Consider the following 23067-nt stretch of genomic DNA (forward strand, 5'->3'; position numbering starts at 1 on the left):
GCTCCTCCATGCCCCGGCAGGGCAGCACGTGTTGCTCATACTCTGTAGCTCTGATGCCACAGTGGTGGGCACGAGCCACGTGCCTTGCTAAGGTGACGAGGGCACCTGGCTCACAAAGCCACCAGCTTTCACCTGAAGGCTGCCGGCACCGGATGGCCACAACAGGCTGCAGCCCCTCCAGAGCCACCTGCTGCTGTCCCTGCAGGGACCCACCACCACCCTTCCCTACTCCACACCCGCCTCGCCAGGGAGGAAAGTGCTGGCACCGGTCGGTACAAGGCACAGGGTTTTTATTCATGATTAAAGCAAGCTCTGTCCCCATGCCAGCCTGTCCCTTGCCAAGCCCCAAGTGGGGTGGCCAGAGAGTCCAGACCACTGTGCTCCAGGCTGGTGGGCATCACCACCTGGTGCCGGGATGGGACCGTGGGGTGCCCGGGCACCCTCAGAATTGGAGCTGGACAAGGTAGCGGATCCGACACTGGCTTTCCTGGTAGATGAGGTACTCGCTCTGGCCGAAGGAGGAGTCTTTGTAGGCGGGCATGGGGATGGGCTTGCCTTGGCACACCAGCACCTTCTTGCCATCCAGCAGCACCTCCTCATCCTGCGCAGGATCTGGGTGAGAAGACGCCCACCACCACCACGTCAAGCCCAAGATCTGACCTCTCTCCCCACCCCGCCCCGTGCCCACCCGAGCCCCACAGACCCCACACCACCTCCTGCCCCAGGCTCACCTGGCTCCGTCTGGCCACAGGCCAGGACGCTGTCGTAGCCGGCGGGTGGCTGACACAGCGTGGGGTCGTCACAGGTGATGCGGTAGGGCTTGCCTAGGGCCACCTCCGTCAGGAACATGATGCCAACCTTCTTGGATGTGCAGCCCACTGCCATGGGAGAAAGCGATGGGGATGATGACACCAGCCCTGTCATTCCCACCTGGTTGTGCCCAAGCCACCCTGGCACACAGGGACGGGCTGCCATGGCAGGGAAGGGGCTTGGCATGCCCACGGCTGCCTGGCAGTGGGTATGCAAAAGCAGCTAGTCTCGCACAGACCCTGTGGGTATCCCGAGCAGCCCTGCCCGTCCCAGGACCCTCACCGTAGCAGGCTGACTTGCTGTTCTCAGAGGCAAAGTAGATGCCCTTGCCCACGCGCCCGCCTGAGTGGGGCATGATGCGCAGCCCGCTCTTCAGGATGGCCGCAATCACCGCCACGTTGGTGCCGTGCCAAAGCAGGCGCCGGTGCTCCAGGAGGTCATGGGCTTTGAAGCGCTCGTCCTGGAGAGGTGCAGAGCTAAGGGCTGTCCACGGAGGAAGACGTGGGTGCCTGGGGGTGGGGGACTGCCACCCAGTCCCCCCAGCCTAACCCCAGTGCCAGGCTGGAGGGGCAGGGGAGCAGGTGCCTGTTTGCCCCTGGCCAGCTGGGCTAAACCCCCGCCCTAGATGGAGAAGCCCAGAGCCTTAATGCAGTCCTGGGATGCAACCAGGGCTTCCCCACTGCAGGATGGGGATAATCATCTCCTCCTTCTCACCTCGCCATCTCGGGCCACCTGCCAGATGTTGAGGATGCGGAGTTCGTGTCCGGTCTGTGTCACATAGTTTTGGATCAGCTGCCAGGGAGGGAGGCAGGAAAGTGGTGTCACCGCAGGCAGCCATCCCACCAATGCCCACGGTCCCCCTGGGACAGTGGGCACCTTTGGCACGCCCGCAGGCCTGGCACGGTTGCTCCCCATCATGGGGCACCGTGGCACAAGCGGCACCTGGTATTCCCAGGAAGCCGGGTCCAGCAGGGAGAGCTGGCAGCAGAGCAGGGCGTAATCCTGATCCAGCGGATGGGCAACTTCCTTCTCCTCCTCCTCCTCCTTCACCTTCTGCGCCTGCAGGCTCTGTGCCACCTCGATGTCAGCCAGCACCTGGCAGGCACAGACCGGGGACATCCTCACCGCTGGTGCTGGGCACTATGCCGGGGAAACCAGGGCAAGCCCAGCCTCCTGCCAGCATCTCCCTGCCCCACAGGCAGAAGCCCAACTTGGGGAGGGATGCTACCCGCTGAGTGCCCTGGCATCTCACCAACAGCATGTCCTTCTTGGCACGCAGCAGGTTAGGGGAGTTGATGGGGGGTGGCCGTGCCCGCCCAAAGTTATGGGGGACAATGGTGTAGAAGCGGGAGGAGAGGTCCTCCAGGCGGGCGGCCTTGGGGGGCTGCTCCTGCAGCGCTGCCTCCAGCTCCTCCAGTGCCTCAAAGCCCCTTGCGATCTGCTGCTTGCTCAGCTTCCCCAGTGGCATCTTCTTCACATCTGGCCCGGGGGACAGGGGAAGGCATGGGTGAACCCATCCACCCCACTTGCCCCACAGCTACTGCCAAGAACCTCCAGCATCACCAGAGGGACACGCAGTTACCCATCATGGGGGGGTCCACAGTCCCACCAGGTGCCGGGCTGTTCAGTGGGGATGCTCTAAAATCCACTGGGACCTCTGCCCTGTTCACCTCCCTACCTGCTCCCCCCAGCCGCAGCCCCCAGACCCACCCCCTGCCACCCATCACCTCCTACCGATATTCATGGTTTGCATGGCATCCCGGAACATGTCGCTGCTGAAGATGAGGGATACCAGGTCCTGCGTTGCTTTGTCCAAGGTGCAGGGCAGCACCCGCTGCTTGCAGACCTTGTCCCCATCCACGCCATCCACCTGCCGGCCCCCAACGTCACCGCATCACCTGCGAGCCCGCAGGAGGCTGTGGGGGCACGGCACCGGGGCTGCCCGTCTCGGTGGGGAGAGCCTGGACCACGGGCAGCAGAGCAACAGGCAGGCGCTGCCTCTGCTTTCCACAACCGATGCCACCCGGATGCCCATGGTTCTCGCTTGGGATGCCCTCCCACTCCATCTCAACCCATTAGCCCCAAATCTCTGCCCACGGGCTATTTTGGCTCTCACCCAGACCCCTCCCAAAACCCACCCCATCCTGCTGACCCGCTTGGATGTCCTGGTGCCCAGTGGGCCAGGGGTGGGATGTGAGGACCACCCCACCGCAGTGACACCCTGGCTGCCCGGCACACTCACCCTGAGGGCAACCTCCATCTCCTGCCCGGCCCCTGGCTGCACCTCGATGAGTGTGTACTTCCCCGGCTGGGCAACAAAGTTCTCCCTCGCCGCCCAGCTGTTCTTGGTCTTCTCCCGAAACTTCTTCTCAAAGTCCTTCTTGGCAGCCTCCAGGGAGGTGGAGGGCATGAGCTTGGACTGGCCCACCTCCCCCTGGCAGTGGACAGCAGTGGTCAGGACCCCCGCTGCATCCCTGCTCCACCAGCCCCACGCCGGGGGGAGCAACCTGGGAGCAGGGGGCTGCAATGGCTGGCAGGGCTGCAGGGCAGCGAGCAGGAACGTGCCAAGCCACTAGCACCAGGTCTGGGGGTCCTTCCAGCTCAGGGAGGCACCCCAGGACTCCTTTCTGGTTTGTCATGTTCGCTGTCACTGCAGTGACAGGCGCCGTGTCCCCTGGCCAGGCTGACCCCATTGTGTGGGGGCAAGTCCTTGAAGCCCCCCCCAACAAGGGGCTATAGCAGGGCCACTTGGTTGCTCACTTTGCGACCGGGAACAAGGGATGGGGACCACCAGGTTCATCCCTGACCCTTGGAGGTCCCAAGGCAGGGTGGGGACAGCCGTGGAGGGGGACACGAGTGGTGCCAGGGTGGACTCACCACGCGACCCCAGCGGCTCCAGACGCTGTAGGCACCATCATGCTCAAGGAGCTGGATGATATAGAACTTGTTGTTGTTGGCGCTGATGTTGGTCTGGTTCAGGGTGCAGTCGTAATCCTCATAGACCTACAGCAAGCAGCACAGCCCGGGCTGACACCTGGGCAGCGTTTAGGGATGGGGGGGTGCAGAGCTGTCCCAGCAGGGACGCAGAGGGGTCTGCAAGGAAAATGGGGCTGCCTCTGTGTCAGCAGGGCAGGGACTGCCCTGGGACTCCCCCCATCCCTCCCGCCCACATTCCCCCATCCCCACCTCACCGGGTACCCCAGCCTCACCCTCACCTGGGCACCCGGCGCCGTGCTCAGGGAGCACAGCCCATCAATGGTGGCAGGGGGCTTCTCCTTGGGGGCAGTTTTCAGGGCTGCCAAGGTGGAGCTCCAGGTGTCATCCTCCTCTTCCCCCTTTGCTTTCTTGCCCCTGCCATCCGGCTGCTTCGAGGGGGATGCGTGGCGCTTGGAGGCCATGACTGAGCCACCCCCGCAGGGCCAGCACAGCCTTAATCCCCCAGCAAAATCCCTGGGGAGAGCAGAGCAGGAGGTGAGAGATGCCAAGCTGCCCTTCCGGGAAAGTCTGGCTGGGCTGTGCCTCACTTTCTCTACGCCTCCAGCGCACGGCCAGGATGGAGGAGGGCATGGGACCTCTGCCCTGAAATGTCTCAGCCTTGCCCCTCTGCTTGGGGTGGGGGGCAGAGCCCCTCAGCACCCTCTAGCCCCTGGGGGACCCCAAAGGGGAGACACAGGGCACAGTCCAGTGATGTGGAGCTGAGGGGGAGCATGAGGCTGGGGCACGGCTGCTTGCACAGCAAACTCTGGTCGGAAGAGCTGGAAGAGGATGAGGATCTGCTGGTGGGGTGGGGAGACCCTGGACAGCCCTGCCACGTCCCCACCTCCCCTTACCAGGGACTCCCAACCCGTAGGAGTGTGTCCCCAAGGCTCCCTCAGCCCTGTGCCCCCAGGGGGGTGCAGGAGAGGAAAGCATGCAATGCCCCCCCTCCAAGCATGCAATGCCCCCCCTCCGATCTCTCCGAAGCCCAGTGAAGGGGTGCTTTGATTTAGTCACAGTGGGAGCTTGGGCAGCCCCTCATCTCCTCTGTCCCCCAGGTCCCAGCCAAGCAGGGGTTGCCGAGGGGCAGCAAAGCGGGCAGAAGAGCAGGGAGCAGCCATGTCCTACCTGCTCCCGCCGCCCACGGCCAGCAAGCCCAGTGCCAGGCACGGCCGCTCCCTGCCGAGGAGCGTCCAGAAGCCTTTGGGCAGGTCGGGCAGCCTGTCTGGAGGCGAAACTTTTTCCCTAGGCAAGAGCAGGCAGCGGCCAAGGATGACGGCAGAAACAGCTGTCACGCCCCCGGGTAGCACGTGCACCCCGTGGCAGGCCTGCCTGCCTGCCTGCCTGCCTGCCTGCCAGGCGATCCCCGGGCAAGGGGTGACCACCCTGCCACCGGCTGCCCCTCCAGCCAGCTGCCCTTCGCCATGCTCTGGGACAGAGAAAACAGTCTTGAAAGGGTTAACGCCTGCATCATTTTGCATGTTAAATCTCTTTCTTGGGTCTCTGCCAGGCAGGCAGGGCTGAGGATCAGGCAGGGAGGAGGACCAGACGCTGGCATTCGAATGTTGCTTGAAGGGTTCGCAGTAATCGCTGCCTTCTCCTGCCTGCAAGCTGCCTTGCTGTAAGAGGCGAACGACCCCGGGCAGGAGCGGCTGCGCAGCGGGCGGTGCGGGCAGGAGGCAGAGCTGCCCTTCCTGCTGGGGACATGGAGGGGACGATGCTGCTGGAGTCAGAGCATCGGTGGCTTTGTAGCACCCGGTCTCAGCCATGTCAGCCTGAGGCAGCGCAGGCGAGGGGACAGCCCTGTGTCCTCCCGCAGGGGCAGAAAAAGTGACGTAGTTTTACCAAGGCAGGTAGTCTCCAAAAGGGACTGCATCCCACTGAAGAACCGGCACCAGGCCAGGCAAGATGAGGAAGAAGCAAGGAGTGGCAGGAGGAGACCAGAAGGTCCCACCCCACGTGCCACCCGCTGCCTCGCCAAAGAGATGGGGAAGGACTGAGTGTAGGGTGGCGAGAACATGACGGGCGGAGACCATGATGGGGAAAGAGAGGTGGTGGCTGGCGTCGAGCCTGGGGAAGGAGAAGTGCTTCCCAAGCGCTTCCTTTTCTTTACATTTGTCTTTACTTCTCCATGCCTGGACCCGTAGATAAAAGGGTCCTTTTATGGGCCCACCACCCTCTCCAGAGCTTCCCAACTTCCCACTCCTATAGCCAATGGCTCAACGTCCCAAGTGGAAGCCAGTAACGAGCGGTGTCCCTCAGGGGTCCATACTGGGACTAGTACTATTTAATACCTTGACAGGCTGGAGGAGTTGAGGTTGTTCAGCCTGGAGAAGAGAAGGCTCCGGAGAGACCTTGCTGTGGCCTTTCAATATATAAAGGGGGCTCGTAAGAGATGGAGGGTTTATTATCAGGGGCTGTAGTGACAGGGCAAGGGGCAATGGTTTTAAACAGAAAGAGCGTATGTTTAGATTGGACATAGGGAAGAAATGTCTTGTGATGAGGGTGGTGAGGCACTGGAACGGGCTGCCCGGAGAGGCTGTGGATGCCCCATCCCTGGAAGTGTTGCAGGCCAGGTTGGACGGAGCTTTGAGCAACCTGGCCTAGTGGAAGGTGTCCCTGCCCATGGCAGGGGGGGTGGACTGGATGATCTTTGCAGGTCCCTTCCAACCCAAACCCTCCCGTGATCCCGCGGTCCATAGGAAGGCACGGGGAATTTGGGAGAAACCCAGCCAGGAGACCCACTCCCATCCAGGGCGGCTGAGGGGCCGCACGCCCCGCACTACAACTCCCAGCGTGCCCCGCGGCTGGCGTCCGCCGCTGCGCCTGCGCACCGCTTGGAAACTTCCAGGCGGCGGGCGCGGTGCCTCCTGGGTAGAAGACGGCCAGTCGCCTCGGCGCCATTTTGTGGCGAGGGAGCGAGGGGTTGCGTGCGTGTGTTCGGCGCCCCGTGGTGGCGGTTAGCGCTGCGCTGAGTGCTTGCGGATCGTGGACAGCGTCATGGGCTCGGACAAGCGGTGAGCGTGGGTGGGAGGGCGAGGAGGGAGGGGGAGAGGGGAGGGGGCGGTCGGCCCCGCGGGGTGGGCGATGGTGGGGGTCGCTGCGAGCTCTTCTCTTTCTGAGCTCGGCCCGGTGTGCCCCGCAGCGTGAGCAGGACGGAGCGGAGCGGCCGCTACGGCTCCATCGTGGAGAGGGAGGACCGTGATGAGCGGGAGTCACGGAGCCGGCGCAGGGACTCTGACTATAAGAGGTCCAGTGAGGAGCGCCGCGGTGACCGCTACGATGATTACCGCGACTACGATAGCCGCGACTACGACAGCCGAGACTATGACAGCCGTGATAGCCGAGACTGCCGGGACTACGATAGCCGGGACTACGACAGTCGCGACAGCCGGGACTGCCGGGACTACGACAGTCGCGACAGCCGTGATTGCCGGGACTACGACAGCCGTGATTGCCGGGACTACGACAGCCGTGACAGCCGGGACTACGATTGTCGGGACTACGACAGCCGGGATTGCCGAGACTACGACAGTCGCGACAGCCGAGACTACGACAGCCGAGACTATGACAGAGACTACGATAGCCGCGATTATGATAGCCCTGAGGTGAGCCGGGCCGGACCCTTGAACGGTGCAGCACGGGGCAGCTCTGGCCGTCCCCGGGGGGAGGGATGGGGCCAGGGCGGGCGCTGGTGGCCTCGCCCCAGCCTGGGGTCCCGGTACGAGCCCTCCTAGGGCCGGGGGAGCCCTGTCCCCGGTGCCAGGATTGGAATCCTGGGGGTTCGCTAGGGCGAAGGTGGGGGGGGGCGTTGAGGTTGGTGTTCTGCCTGCGGCCGTCAGGACCAAACCTAAGATGGTCGTATGGGGAGTTGGTGTTTTGGTTACGGTTTGGTTTTATGGCATTGTGGGGGCACGCCGCTAGAAATTGCGGTGGTTAATTCTGGGCGCTGGCTTCTCAGAGGGAACGGGAGCGCAGGAACAGTGACAAATCAGAAGATGGATACCATTCCGATGGCGACTATGGAGAGCATGACTACAGGAACGACATTAACGATGAGAAAGAAAGTAAAACGATCATGTTACGTGGCCTTCCCATCACGGTTACAGAGAACGATGTAAGTAGCCAGGAAGGGGGTTTGCTTTTCTTGCACTTTGGGAAGTCTGTGGCTTTGTGTTGGCAGGTCTGTGTGGTAGTCGCTGCTGCCATTTTGTTGAAAGCTGCATCATGGTGGCCCCCTCTCCACTGTGTTGGTCACGCTGCCATTTTGAATCCTAAAAGGCTTTAAATTGTCGACTGTTAAGTAACAGAGGTCAGTTGAATGTTAACCAGTTTCTTTCAAGGGGAACAATCTGTGAATGGGCTTTTTTCATGCATGTTTGGATGTTTTCCCTAAGAGTGGATTTTGAACTACCTGCTCCTTTCTGTATTGGAGGGAAGAGGCAGATTTTTTTCTTCTTTTCCCCCACCTGCCCCACCCCCCGCACCCTGAGAGGGGAGGGGGAGAGAGACAGAGAGGAGGTACTTACTTGAATTTTTCCAGGTCTTTATTGGGGCCAGAAGTTCTGACTGGTGGGGTTAAACATAGACACCGAGCTCCTCAGCTGAGTATGCCCTGCACAAAGCTGCTTTGTGTGGGTACAGCTGTGGAAGTCACAAAATGGCTGCTGTGGAGCTGACGGAGCACGTACAAATGAGCTTGGTACATGGTTATCTAACTTCTTAAATAGAAAGATATTGAAGGTGATCAGTCTTGAGCTTTTTTTTATTATTTTTAAAATTTTTTTCTTCCTTGCTGGATTATTTTGATTACCAAGATATAAGCCTACAAGTGTTATCTGAGGGGTGAGGGGGAACCCTGTAAAAGCCGAGCTATTCCAGTTTGTTTTCAGGCAGACTCCGCCTCTGCCTCTGAGATCTTTGTGCATCGATTGCTAACATGGAGAATCCTTTTTGCACCATATTTGCAGTGGAATTTTTTTTGCCTTTTCTTTTCTTGATTATTCACTACCCTCCTAATACTGAGTGTTCTTTTTAATCTTCATGTGCTGGTCTAGTATTTTCATAAGTGCTTGATAAAGTGTAGGCTCCTGCATCCAAATGAGACAACCCAGTCAGACATTACACAGAACACTTCAGAACAGTTTTTGCTGAGTTATTAATGTTGTAGCTCTACAGTTGTGCAGATCACTGTAGCATAATTTATGGGAAAGTTTAATACTGGACTCATCTTTAGAGCGTGGATGATGCATCTTGGAACTACTAGTTGTTTTGTTAACATTACTGTGACACTTATGACTGTGTACGTACTTTTCCAGCTTTTTCCACCTTTTTAATGAAAAAAAGCTACTTGCACTGGAGACGTCTGTTCCAGTCAGCATGTAAACAGGCAGCTTTAGATCAGTTTTGAGTCTGCTGAGCAGCCCTATTGTATGTAATGTAGTTTGAATTCTGTAAGAGCTGCTGAAGAACCTCCTTTTGTCTTCTGGTGTGACATTAAAAAATTTGTTAGTGTTTCTTTTTCCTACAAGCCTCTCCACGGTAATTTATATAGCCTGTGCCACAACTTAAGCAGCTTAGTTATGGCTGAAGAACTGATGTCTCTTCAGCTTTTTCTGTGATGATACTTCCTTCACAAATCTACTTAATCTCCTGAAAACAGAAGGGGAACTGTTAGAGCATGAGTACTGTAGCGTGAGGCTTAAGAATACATACATCATGGAGCCTCATAATATAGTTGTCTTGTTTTCCTTTGCTAGGAGCCAGAGCTATTTAGATATGCAGGGAGAGGGATGCTAGCAGTGTTCTTTATAAAAACTTGGGAGCAAGCACAGTATTTGCCAAATACTGCACAAATAACCTTGGCACACAAGATCGTAGGGATTCAGATTCTGGATGATTCTGTGGCCTAAGTGAAGGTGACAGTTGGTTTAGCGTAGCAAAAGACTGTGTGGGTTCTCTGGTGCTTGTCAGTCTCCTGTTGGGTTCTCTGTAAAGGTTTTCTTTTTCTTTTGAGATAGTGTTGAGAACGTATTTCTGTGTACCTCTTCCATGTACTGTAAGGTAGGTTGCTTCTGTGACTGTACTAGCTGTCTGCCAGGATGTGAAAATTTAACTGTCTGATTAAAATCTCACACAGATTCGCGAGCTTATTGAGTCCTTTGAAGGTCCTCAGCCTGCAGACGTGAGGCTGATGAAAAGAAAGACAGGTGAGAGCTCTTAATCCAGTTTTTGACATCACCTTCCTCTTCCCCAGCCCAAAAGAGTATCCAGAATTGTCCCCAAACTGCAAGCACATGCAATAAAAAAAAAAATAAAAGGTTTGCCATGGCTAAGGAATGTGGCTTTTTGGAAGACTTTTAGATAGCTGGTCAACATGTTAAAAGAAGTCTATCTACAGGGGTTTTTGTTAACAGGTATTGGTAAGTAATACTAGTATAAACCCATTTAATAGTTTGTAGTCTGTTGCATGGTTACCTTTAAACATGGATTCAAATCGAGTGAATTGTAGCCAGTTAAGGGAGCTTGGTTCCTTGCCATGGCAAAATAACGAGCAGATCCCAGCAGTTGACGTCGCATTTGTAAAGCTGCTTTGTCATGAAGTAATGAAGCAGTTGGAGAGAGATTCACCTGTTTTAAAGGAACTGACTAACACAAGTATCCCGTCTATATCTGAATGCTGTCTCTAGGTGTAAGCCGTGGTTTCGCCTTCGTGGAGTTTTATCACTTTCAAGATGCTACCAGCTGGATGGAAGCCAATCAGGTTGCTTCACTCACCAAGTCTAGATATTCCTGAAAATGGAACAAGTCTGTACAGTTTAAAAAAAAAAAAAGGGAAAAAAAAGGTGGAAGGAGTGGTTTGTTCCATAACAGTGATTTAAAAGAATAAAAGCTTTGTATATATTAAAATTTGTAACAGTAGGACAAAATATCAGGTAAAATTAGAAGAGAAAATTGGCTATTTTGAGCACTCCCTGGTAAAACTTGCCATTGTTGTAAAAGACTTGGTTTCGATTTAATTGACTCATGAAGGTTTAGCAGGTAGTCCTTAGAAATTCCTTACTTATTTCCACCTGGTGTTTCCTTCTCTGTTGCCAGAGAAAGCACCAAATCTCTTGCATTACATTGGTATTAATCCTGAAAGAGAAGTGTCAGTTCATGGCAATAGTGTGTTCCCCCAGTTAAAGAGGGAGAACTGGCTCTTCTAGAGGAAAAACATCTTTATTCCAACTACTTTTGGTAGAGTGGGGTCTCACATATGTTATGCTGTGTATTTTGGCTTTGGAGTATGACTTGATAAGGAGCCAAAATGTGATGAGTCCTCTAATTTCTTTTCCAATGAGATTTTCCCTGTTGCACTGCAAACAGTTTCACTTGCTTTTGCTCCTTTTTGAATATTCATAATCTGTTTCAACAGCAGAACTTAAAAATACTCTCAAAGTGAGCAAAGTGTATCAAGGGATTTTTTTTTTTTTTGCAACCAAGTATTTGATGTGAAGGTCCCTGGGCAGCATGAGGAATGCTATTCTGCTCTGTTGGTGTTATGCATAAAGAAATGGCACCGTAATGGGATTCATAAGTGGTTAGTTCCAGCAGATGGAAGTTGTTGTGTGCCTTATGCTGCAATAGGGTTTCGCGTGTCCCATATCATGGGTGATTTCCCCAGCCAGAGAGCAGCGTTCAAATTTTGTTTTCCTGACATGCTGCTCAGTAGGGTTGGTGGATACAGTGGGAAGATTTATATCAAATGAATGCTGAGCATATTTTCAGAAACGAGATAATTTTAATATATACAAAGCTGTACTGATGCATAATTTATTGAAAGATACTCAAATTCACTCCAGTAACCAGCCACCCTAGTAGTAGGGAAAACGTAGAATCTCCCCAGCAGCCCGGTTGCTGACTGTTAGATGAAAGAATGATGTATTGCAACTATGCCAGCAGCTTTGTTTCTATGTGTGCATATCCAGTGAGTGCTGGGCCCTCCAACCCTCCCTCCTGCCGGTAGGAGAAATGGCTTTGCCCTATTTAGTTGTGCAGAATGTGAGAGCCTTGTTCATGCTACGTGCTAGATCTATGTCAGACCCTGTTATCAGAAAAGCCACCGGTCCTGGCACTTCTGTGGTACCTCTGCAGTAAGCCAACCTGCTATAAAAAAATAGCTCTTCTGTTAAAATGTCTGGGGTTTGGCCTCTAATACGTGCTTCCACAGACGTGCTTCCACAGACATACTTCCACCTGTTTGACTAAAGTATGTGATGGCCATATTTTGAAAGGGCATTCTGCATACCCACACTCTGCAAAGTGTGAGGCTGAGAGTCAAGGCTTCTTAAATAGATGTAAATTCCTAACTCCTCTAAAGTCAGAGTGAGAGGACATGGTGAAAGCATTATGAACTTTTCCTACCCCTGGAGAAGCTTCACTTGCAGTCTAGTTACTCATTTTGGAGAGCTCCTGCCTGAATGAAGAACACAAACCTCTCGTGCAGGCTTCCAATTGAACTGATGGTCAAAGGAGACCATTCTGAGTTACATTTCAGTTGATGGCACTTGTAATCCAGCCTCCAAGAAGTCTAAGCAGGGTCCCTTTGGGAGGAATTACTGTATTTTCAAAGGGACATTTGTGAAGAAAGTACTTGGAAAAGTAATCCAAATGTGGTTGTTAAGAGGTCTGGGGTATTTGGAGTAGGGGAAGAAGTGAAGCAGTCACCTAAGGACATGTTTAAAAAGTCGCTCAGTGCTATACCAGAAGTGAATAGAAATGTGGGGGCAAAGAGACTCCAAAAAACGTGTTAGTCCTGAACACAGCAGGTTAGGACTTTGTCTCCTTCGAGACACTTTGTGGTTCCATGTCAGCGTTTAGTGTTTGCCAGCTTTTTCAACACTCCCTGATTCCGTTTATCTTTGCTCCACATCCCATTCTCTTACTGCCCTCGTCCTCCTCTCTGCAGGATTGGATGGGCAGGGTGTAGGTGGCGGTGGTTGTCCTCCACATCCTCCCCATATGTTGTCCATTTAATTCAGGAGCACTGATTCCTCCGAAGGGTGCTCTGCCATGGGAAAATGGACATATGTGCCTCGATACAGGAATAATTGAAACCACTTTTTTTGCAGAAAAAGCTGGTGATTCAAGGGAAGCAGATTGCGATGCACTACAGCAACCCCAGGCCTAAATTTGAGGACTGGCTTTGCAACAAGGTATAGTGCGTGTTTTTACCACAGGGAGTTTGTCTTTGCTTCGGCACTCTTCACCAGCTCAGTGTTTTGAACAAAGTGATACACGATTCAGATCCACTTGTACTACTGGTCTGTGTGACATCATAGGAATAGTAAGACGCAGGAATTAAAAGGTTTTGTAGCTCTGGTGGTAAAGTAGACAGAGTGACAGAGGTGTTGCCCCAGAAGACACAGAAATTGGGCAGTGAGCTATACTAGAATATGAAGTGGTTAGGTGATGAGCAATCTAATGTTGACTTGGTGCTGACCTGCTACATACTGCTCTGTGCTCTTTGACACACACACCGCCCCCCAAGTGGAGATGATTTAGTAAGGTGAAGACCAGGCTGTTTTGTTGGGCTTTAACTACGCTTTTTGCCCATAAAGATAACTTGTTTTCCAGCCTGTGTTTTCATTTTAGCATTGTGCTTTTTAAAGTAGTTACTATGCCTGGGATTGTAAATTGAAAACCATACAGTTAAAATAACTAAATAATTCAGGAGGACTAGGGAAAAGGTAGCTGGAATGTTCTGAAAAGCAGCTGTGGTACAGACAAGGGTGGCTTTTGCTGTTCTTGATTATTCTGGTGGATTTAGCTTTGTTGTGTTACTTTGAACGTCTAGTTTTTGCAAATGCCAGCATTGTTAAAAATTACCCAAATTCTTACTGGGCTTCTCTTGTTCTTCATAGTGCTGCCTTTACAACTTCAGAAGGAGGCTAAAATGCTTCCGCTGTGGAGCGGACAAATTCGGTACGTTACGTTGATCTCTGGCTGCGTTTGATTTTGTGGGAAACTTTCTGTCCTTTGTAGAAAAGTTTACTGTAGGTCCTAGGCTGGCTTGTGAAATGCTGAGTTTGAGTGAACGAGCCGTATTGTGACTAAAATATTTTCCTCTTCCTATGAAGATTCAGAACAGGAGGTACCACCTGGAGCAGCAGAAGCCGTTCAGTCTGTGGATTATTACTGTGATAGTAAGTTATCTTTGACTTATTGTATAATGTGAAATGTAAACACAAGTACTAAAATCCTTCCTGTACCTCAGACTGCCCACTGAAGAACTTGAAGTACTCTGGAAAGCTGTTATGTGCACAGCTAATGTCATACTTTCTTTTCTCCTCAGCCATCATTCTCCGAAACATTGCTCCTCACACAGTAGTGGAATCCATCATGACTGCCTTGTCTCCATATGCATCACTGGCAGTCAATAATATTCGTCTTATCAAAGACAAGCAGACTCAGCAAAATAGAGGCTTTGCGTTTGTGCAGCTGTCTTCTGCCATGGTGAGGGCCTTACTGATGTGCTGGAGAGAAACAGCTTGTTAATGTGCTTCTGTAGCTGAAGTGTTTAGAGCCTTTGAGCTGTGTGAAGGACTGTCCCAGGTCACCAAGGGTTAATTGACACTCAGTGTTGTCAAAACCTTTCATTATTAGCTGCAGTTTGGAAAGAAGGTGGTAGGATGTTGGAGCATATCGGAAAGCTATTTTTGTAGCAGAGTGCTGTTCTTCATGCTTGGATCGCAAAAGTAATGGTCTGGGGTTGTATTTTGATCACAAAAGTTAAGGGCTGGGGCATATAATGTGGGAGAAGGTGCACAGAATTTGGCTTCTTCCACCTTGAGAAGGGGGAGGAGAGGGATCTTGCTGCTCTCTGCAGCATCCAGTGGGAGGGTATAGGGACAGCAGAGACATACTGTTCTCGAGGCTACACAGGGATAGGACAGTAGGCAACAGCCATAAATTGAAACATGGGAAATTGGAGTGAGGTACAAGGAAAACCTCTTAACTGTGAGGGAGGTTAAAACTGGGACAGGGTCCCTGAAGGGTGGTAAAATCTCTGTTCCTGCGTATACCAAACTCAATCAGCAACATGATCTGTTTGGACCTACTTTAGGCAGAGTGGAACAAATGTTCCACTGTTGGATGAAAACAGGTGCCTGATCTCAGTCTCTGCTGACCGCCATTTTGGAGTAATTTGGGGCAATCATCTGCTTGATAAATCTAAGATTTTAGAAGATGTTTAATACTCAGTGGCCCAGGGAAACCTGCGCTATTTGCACGTGGGCTGTGATTGGTCGCATTGTGCTCTTCTGCGTGCATATAATATGAGGAGATGTAGGTGTTCTTACAGCTTTAGCTGCTTTCAGTGGCTGTATGTGAAAAGCTGGAGCTTTGGGAACTTCTGAATCCTCCTCAGTAACCTGCCTTTCGTAATAATGAGTATTTCTTGTTGTAGGATGCTTCTCAACTGCTGCAGATTTTACAAAGTCTTCAGCCACCATTAAAAATTGATGGCAAAACAATTGGTGTTGACTTTGCAAAGAGTGCCAGAAAGTGAGTTGCGATAGCAGTTGATTATTATTTTTTATCTCCCCCCACATTTATATTAGAGATTTATTGTTGTCACCCAGGCGTTTATTGAGATTACTGTCACTCCAAAGTTTTGCTTCCCTTAAGTGTTGTTGCATGCATCCTGCTCTTCACTGTGCATGAGGAGAGTGAAAGCAGTATTTCCTACCACCCCTATTTCCAGTCCTCTGAAGATAACATCGTAACTGCTTGTGTACACAGTATGCTAGTTTCCTTGGAGACCTAGTGACTTGTTATTGACTGTATAACAATGAACCTAAAGTTCCTTTACTTGCCAAACAGTGCTTTGGCTCATTCATTACAATCAGAATGTTTTGTGACTGCCAAGAAATCCACGTGTAAGGGCAGACTCAACTTCCTTGCCTAGGGAGACAGTTCAGAAAAAAAGCAATATTTACTCAGATGCATGATTTTTGTGGTTACAGAGACTTGCTTCTCCCGGATGGTAACAGAGTCAGCGCCTTTTCTGTGGCAAGTACAGCCATTGCTGCAGCTCAGTGGTCATCCACTCAGGTATGATTTGGAGGCTGTTGCTCTTAGTCGTGCTTTCCTGAAGATGAAAACGTAGCGCATATTATTTCACTGCTGCCCACTTGCTTGGTTGAACTGACCAAAGCTGCTGTGACAGATCTGCTCTGACAGTTAGGCTGGAGCCTAAGCAGTGTTGAAATTCTTAAATGCAGTAACTTACCTGTCCCTGACAAAAATTACCTGCTTGAATTTCAGCCACAGACTGGAGAAGGCAGCACCCTTGACTACAGCTACCTCCAGTCAGGACAGGATGGCTACACACAGTATGCTCAGGTTAGTAGTGGCGGTTGTACTCTAACTGGTAGATTGTTGTAATGTGGGCATCTGCTCATCTTGCATTGTCGTTATTTCCCTTCACAGTACTCCCAGGATTATCAGCAGTACTACCAAAATCAAGGAGGAGTGCTGGACACAGACACAGCTACCATATCAGGTAGTACTTCTGACACGTGGGAGATGCTGTTGTTTGTAATGATAATTTTGCAATAGTGGTATTTTACCTTAGCCTTTATGTTTGTTTGCTGGGTAAAGGGAGACTTGGCTCATTTTGCTCTCAGGATGTCTGAAAGAGTACATGTTACTAGAGAGCCATAACAAATCCATTCAAGTGGGACCTCTAGTCTCCAAGATGAGAGAGCAGCCTCTGTTTCAGACTATTGGCAAAAGCCTTGAACTCATGAGAACTGTGTGAGCAGCTTTAGACAAATCTGTAGTGCTAGCAGCTCTCAGAGGCTGGGAATCACTGACTTTGGGAGCAGAATATTTCCTCCTGAAAAGGAAACTATTCCTTGTCTGGGTAGAAAATACCCACTGTGTATCTGTCTCCTTCTGAACGTTTATTGCCTTGTTTGGCTGCTGGAGCTGGAATTAGGAGCTGAAACTGTAAACAAAGTAATTTTAGCCCAAAGATGAAGTACTGTTTTACAAATTAGTTGGCTTATCCATTATTGCTCTTTGTTGGCAGGAGCTCCAGTCACTACCACCACAGCTGCAGTTGTGTCCCAGAGTCCTCAGTTATATAATCAACAGACAAACTCACCTGACTCTCCGGTAATTACAGTGCTAATCACCCCTTGCTTTCAGTGCCAGGGTTATGTGGGATACCTGGCTTAGCTGTGGCCTTTGCTCTTTAAAGCGGGTGGTACAGCAAAGCTGCTGAGTGTCCACGGGTTAGTCACAGTGCTTGTGGTCGTTAAGTCATCTGCCATTTCTTCACTGTGATAGTTTTGTTCTTTGTTAAAGGCGAGTGCTAAGTGTACTGGTGAAGAGGAGCTAGCTGTTGTATGTGTGGTGTGGGCTGTTCATGCTTGGCTCGCTGTCCTTGTTTTCTTACGCCTTGGTGACAGATTTTCTAATTGAGGTTCTTGGTTTGGGATTTTTTTCAGACACAATCAGCACCACCTACCACTAGCACTCAGGCACAAACGGCTCCCCCGACTGGCGTAGTCCCTGGAACCAAGTACGGTAAGCCATCGGGAGTTGCTCTTGGGGACAGATATCTTGTCACTGTATACCAAGAGAGAGACTTGGCTTTGGCTGAGTGCTCTATCACTGTATGTCAGTGGTGAAGGTGTCCCTGGAGAGTGTATTATGCACGGGTGATTATGAGCCCTTTACAGGCATGGCTGCTGTCATGGCTGCTAATAATTTCAGAATTTTACCTGAAATGTAGAAAGATACCTGTCTGAATTTGACTGGAATGACCATGTCCCACACTAATTTTTTTTACAGCTGTCCCTGACACTTCCACCTACCAATATGATGAATCTTCAGGATATTACTACGATCCTGTAACAGGGCTCTACTATGATCCTAACTCCCAGGTAAACACACGTTTTCTTCCTACCTGTCCTAACTGTTAAGGTCCATTAGTTCCCTGTCTCTCATCATATGAGTGAAATTAACTTTCTGAAGTGCACAAAATACCGAATGTAGCAGATAACTCTCAGCAGATTGCCTATGGCTGGGACTTGACTTTGGTCTGGTGTAGCCCTTCATTTTTCTCTCCTTTCCTTTATTTTTCTCACAGTTTGGCCCATATAGGATTAGCACTTGTCACAGACACTGTAATTGAGCTATTTTGTTGTGGAGTGCCCAGCAAAGTGGACCCTGCTCTGGGCTTTGGTGGGTTGTCTCTGGGGAGAGGCAAAAGGTTCTCCGTAGTGGTGTTGGGCAGAACACCTGTGTTTAGAGACAGATGCCTCAGCCACTTCATGCCTTTTGACTCCTTTGTGGAGCCTGCAGAACTTGTTTGGACTCTGCAAAATGCCTTCCCATTTGATGTGGTAGTCTGAATCAGAAAGCTTGCTTGGGTTCTCCCTTGGATGCTTAGCTTGTATGAGGTGTTTAATGTCTGACTCTCTTTCTCTGGCAGTATTACTACAATGCCTTAACCCAGCAGTACCTTTACTGGGATGGCGAAAAGGAGACCTACATGCCTGCTGCGGAAGGTATCACATACCAACAAACAGCTACCACAACCACCACCAAAGAAGTGAAGGAGAAGAAAGAGAAGCCGAAGAGTAAAACAGCTCAACAGGTAAAAGACAAAATGGGATTGTAACTGGGCTAAATCTTTCTGTGGAATGGTATAATAGTTCTCCTTTTTCATGACAAAGGAAATCCTAGGTTATTCAATGGGGTACATGCCTGCAATTTGCAGACATTGTAGAGCACTGAGAAGAGGTGGAGTTGGCAAGGCTTCAGTGCAGAAATAAGCTCTGCATAGGAGGAACACATGTGGAATCATGCCAGGACCAGTGGGAGTATAACTGAGCCGTCACTTAGAGGATTAGATTGATAAGAAGGGTTCATACAGTAAAGCAAACAAGCTGCAGTATCTTTGAACACTGTATACAGGGAAACAGCTGCACTACATCCAGTGTCCTGTGATTTAAAAATAAAAGGTAGTGGGTTGACTTGTTCTGGCAACTGTATGCAAGATTGAGTCTGTGTCATAGGAGATTGATAGCTGTGAGGGGAGCTGTCTGAGCAAACCACTCTGCATTTCAGATTGCTAAAGACATGGAGCGCTGGGCAAAGAGTTTGAACAAGCAGAAAGAGAACTTCAAGAACAGCTTCCAGCCACTGAGCACCAGGGAGGAGGAACGGAAAGAGTCAGCAGCTGCAGATGCAGGCTTTGCCCTTTTTGAGAAAAAGGTGAAGGTGCTGGCAATAGTGTGCAGCGGGGTGTGGTATGGCAGAGAGCTTGGTGCTCATGGCCTTCTTGTCTCATCCAGGGAGCTTTGTCTGAGAGACAGCAGATCTTGCCAGAGGTGATGAAAAATGGGGACGATGAAAATCCACTGAAGGTGAGTGTGAGATACCTTACAGAGGTATTCCCAAAAGTTACTGGTAAAGCACTTCGAAGGAGGTCTAGCGGATACTTGCTTTCCAATCTGGATTCCCACGGCATCCTCTGTAAAAGGTTGTGGTGGTTACAGTGGTCTGGTGCAAGTGCAGTAGGCTGGGTAACTGAGATACACTGAGAAAAGCTGTGATTGCTTCTAGCCTCAACAGCTCAACTGAGGTTTTGAGGTTTCTAAAAACACTGTACTAAAGTTATTGTTTGGCTAGTGGGAGCTAAGTCTTGCAGCCACTGTAATACGTGGTGCTTTTGAGTTGCATTTCATCCTTAGTAATGAGACTGTGATGCCCTTCCTGTGCCATAAACCCATCTACAGCCTCTGTGTTTCCTTCCTGGGCTCTCCTCTGAAGTGTGGTGACACTTGCACTCCCTTAACACTGTCCTTCCTTTCCAGCGTGGCCTCGTGGCTGCCTACAGCGGTGATAGCGACAACGATGAGGACTTACTGGAAAGAATGGAGAATGAGGAAGAGAAGCTGACTGACTGGAAGAAGATGGCTTGTCTGCTGTGTAGAAGGCAGTTCCCAAACAAAGATGCTCTGATTCGGCACCAGCAGCTGTCTGACTTGCACAAGGTAGTTGCACTATGCTGTCAGGAAGGTACTTGGTTGCCATAATTCAGTGTGTAAACCAAAGCCATGATGCATGTTGCTCTTTGGAAAACTGTTCCTCTTAAAGCAAAAATAGTTGCAGGTGGATTGTTGCTTTCCCAAAAATCAGCTACTTAGGTAAAAAGAGCTGTTGTGCATTTCATGTTGTTAATGTGAATCTCTTCTTGTTTCAGCAAAACATGGATATCTATAGGAGATCAAAGCTTTCAGAGCAGGAACTTGAAGCCTTGGAGCTGCGTGAGAGAGAGGTCAGTGTTGAGCTGAGCAGATGAGTAGCTAATGGAAAACCTGCACAGATGATATGTTGAGCTCTCCTTATCCTGACACACGTCACTTGAGATAATCCTTGTAAGCCAACGCCTTCTTGGGTCAAGGTTCAGAGCTGTCCTGTTACATGGAGAGAAGTTTCCCATATCCCACAGCTACTGCTGAGCAGGGGAGGGTCCTTCCACCTCCAGCTCAGGGCTGCCAGACTGGGACCAGAAACCTTCGAGTGGCAATCAACAGCTAATCAGCAGGTGTTGGGGCTTGGTGCTTCCAACCCCAGTGCAGGTTCTGATGTGCTCCAGGGACTGGAGTTTGAGGTTCTCCTTCCTGTGGTGGTAGTCAAGCCATGTTTTAGCAGGCTGCAGTGGACCGCTTTCTGTAATAGCAGGTGTTTAGCTTACTTCCATAGCTCAAAGATGAACAAAAGTGTCTTTAAATCAGTACTAAATCTGGTTACCTCATGCAGATGAAATACAGAGACAGAGCAGCTGAGAGGCGGGAGAAGTACGGCATCCCAGAGCCCCCTGAGCCAAAGCGCAAGAAGGTGTATGACGCTGGCACAGTGTATGTATCCAAAAGCTCCTCAGCGATTGCTTCAATGCACAATGAGCAATTAGGTTAACTCATCTCTTCTTCTGCAGTAATTACGAGCAGCCTACCAAAGATGGCCTTGACAACAGTAATATAGGCAACAAGATGCTGCAGGCCATGGGCTGGAGGGAAGGTTCAGGCTTGGGAAGAAAATGTCAGGGCATCACAGCACCCATTGAGGTACGTAGAGATGGATGCTTCCTTGGTGAGGTTTGGTGCCTTTTGGTTTTTTATCCAGAAGCACTCACTGGGAAGATCTGTTGTGGAAGAAGCTGCCATCCACAGCAAAGCTGCCTCTGCTCACACTAGCTGCTGCTCCTGTTTGTCCTGTCAGATGCTAGAGCTGGGGCAGAGCTGGGACCTGGACAAGTAGGGCTGTGCTTCCTTCCTTCAGAAGTCCGCTCCTGAGGTGGTGTGGCAGTGGGCCTGGACTTGAGCTGCATACCCCGGTGCTGCTTAGGGTGGGCTCCCCTCCCCTCAGCTGTTAGCTTTCCTGGGTTTGTCTGCGCTCTGGGTTATGCTGCTGGGAACTGTGTTCTGTGGACTTTCATTTCGGCTACTGTTGGGGTGGGGTCAGAGTGGTGTGAAGCCAGCAAGCATGGAATGATGTGTGCAGTCTTGATCTCTTGATGTCAGTGTTTATCCCCAGGGGAGGTTGAGAAGCTGGCTGGACTGATGAGTTTTTCTACAGTGTCTTGCGTGGTGCTGTGGCCTCTCGCTGCAGAGCTGAAGTGTGTCTCTCTTCCCTTGCAGGCCCAAGTACGAATGAGAGGAGCTGGCTTGGGAGCCAAGGGCAGCTCTTACGGTGTCTCCACTGCAGATTCCTACAAAGACGCAGTGCGGAAAGCCATGTTCGCTCGCTTCACGGAGATGGAGTAACGCGCTCTGGCCTGCAGAGCACTTGTTAGCCAGAATTGACTGTTAAACTCTGTACCCTTGGTGGCCTGGCTGTATTCTGGTTATGGTTTAGAGTTGACCATTTCATTCCCTTGGACTTTTTTTTCCCCTCTCGGCATGTAACACTTCCATGAGCAGATTGTTTGAACTGCCCCAACTTCATGCTGGAGAGCTCCTGGTTAGACCAAAGGGGATGCTGATCTTTATACGGTCTTGTATATAGTGTAATGTATTTTGTGTTTGGAGCGTGTTGTCCAGATGCCGCTCCTGCCCTCCAGAGCAGGGGCAGGACCTGTTAGCTGTGGTTTCACACCGTCTCTGCTCTCCTTTTGTTGTATTGTCTGTCTGGTTTTTTTTGGAGAACTTTCCTGTACATTTTGTATGATACATCTTTGTATAGACTTTTTGAAGACTTTGATTCTAGTTGCCAGTTTGGCTCATTTCCAAAAGAAATACATCCAAAAATGATCCTATTTCTGTTTCTCGGTGGGTGAATGAAGAATAAGTTGCCAGTACTACTTGTCCTTTCTGTGGTTCTGCTTCTTCCTTGATGAGACTTCATCCTGGAGTCTCTCTCCTCGACGCAGCGCTCCGCTCACCCCCTTCCTTTCATCCCTACGCTGTGCTGTGCCTTGGTCCGAGTGTCTTTCTCACAGCTTCAGCATGGACGCTGGCTGGTTGGAGGACCAGACCTCCTCCTATCCCTTCCTGCCATAGCCACAGTAGCCAGAGAGGACCAGCAGAAATGACTTCTGCAGCTTGCAGCTCCTCCTCAGGAGCCCTGGGTGTTATCAGCTGGTCGTCTGTTGGGTGGTGGGCTGAAGGGGAGGGCGGCCGGCCTGTGTGGCACCCCGGGGGGGAGGTCTGAGCCTGGCACAGGGTTTCTGTGCTCTGCCTAGGCTTGCCTCTGGCCTCCCGGGGCACAGTGCCACAGCGCTGCTGGAGGCTGGGTGCTGGCGAACCACCTCCTCACTGTTCCGTTAATGTCTTTGTGTCTCTCCTCTGCCTGTGCTTGTGTCTTGACTGTCACCCTTGTGTCCTCTTCCCAAGAGCCAAGATGAGCAGAGAAGGGCTCAGCCCTGACCTCTGCCTTTGGTGATGCCTGTGGCTGTGGGGCTTGCTCAGCCTCCCCAGGGAAGCTGAGCCCTGAGCAGTCTTTCCCCATGGAGTAGCCGGGCCAGCCCTGTCCAGGTGGGCAGCGGAATGGTTCAGGATGGAGCAAGAGCGGCTCTACCACCACTTCTTGTGCAAGGCCCTTCCATGGGTTGAGGCCAGCTCCTTATGGCTGCCTTTCAGGGGGTAGGGTGAGTCCCGCTTTGCTTGCTGCCAAATTTGCCTCCGCGCCTTGGGGTACGGGCTGGCTGCTGCCTCATGTTGCGGGGTTGCCCGGCTCGGAGTGAGCCCGAGGCTGGGGAAACCCTCCATCCCCAATCCA

General features: G+C 51.4%; 2 protein-coding genes across 5 annotated transcripts; one reads left to right on the top strand and one right to left on the bottom strand.

The window, feature by feature from the left end:
- Positions 1–273: 273 nt before the first annotated feature.
- PARP3 (poly(ADP-ribose) polymerase family member 3) lies at positions 274–5076 on the bottom strand. Of its 4 annotated transcripts, none has more exons than XM_029996356.2 (11): positions 4915–5076; positions 4026–4260; positions 3688–3813; positions 3053–3244; positions 2545–2680; positions 2063–2289; positions 1753–1905; positions 1525–1602; positions 1093–1270; positions 732–878; positions 274–612 (listed from the first exon to the last, which is right to left on the bottom strand). In XM_029996356.2, exons 2-11 carry the CDS (start codon positions 4206–4208, stop codon positions 443–445), a joined length of 1590 nt encoding a protein of 529 aa, XP_029852216.1. In that variant the 5' UTR covers positions 4209–4260; positions 4915–5076; the 3' UTR covers positions 274–442. The 4 variants fall into 4 exon arrangements, with proteins under 4 accessions (XP_029852216.1, XP_029852217.1, XP_029852218.1 ...); XM_029996357.2 differs by having other exon boundaries at positions 4026–4389; XM_029996358.2 differs by having other exon boundaries at positions 4026–4175; positions 4915–5024.
- A 1552-nt stretch (positions 5077–6628) lies between these two features.
- Positions 6629–22147, top strand: RBM5 (RNA binding motif protein 5). Its single transcript, XM_030043712.2, has 24 exons — positions 6629–6803; positions 6932–7394; positions 7748–7903; positions 9926–9995; positions 10476–10549; positions 12900–12983; positions 13692–13752; positions 13908–13973; positions 14123–14283; positions 15236–15333; positions 15795–15882; positions 16096–16173; positions 16261–16333; positions 16865–16950; positions 17286–17364; positions 17632–17723; positions 18275–18439; positions 18913–19059; positions 19140–19211; positions 19662–19841; positions 20051–20125; positions 20611–20708; positions 20786–20915; positions 21489–22147. Exons 1-24 carry the CDS (start codon positions 6787–6789, stop codon positions 21612–21614), a joined length of 2739 nt encoding a protein of 912 aa, XP_029899572.1. The 5' UTR covers positions 6629–6786; the 3' UTR covers positions 21615–22147.
- Positions 22148–23067: the final 920 nt, after the last annotated feature.

Source organism: Aquila chrysaetos, chromosome 20 (genome assembly GCF_900496995.4).
Source record: "Aquila chrysaetos chrysaetos chromosome 20, bAquChr1.4, whole genome shotgun sequence".
In the NCBI taxonomy this organism is placed as follows: domain Eukaryota; kingdom Metazoa; phylum Chordata; class Aves; order Accipitriformes; family Accipitridae; genus Aquila; species Aquila chrysaetos.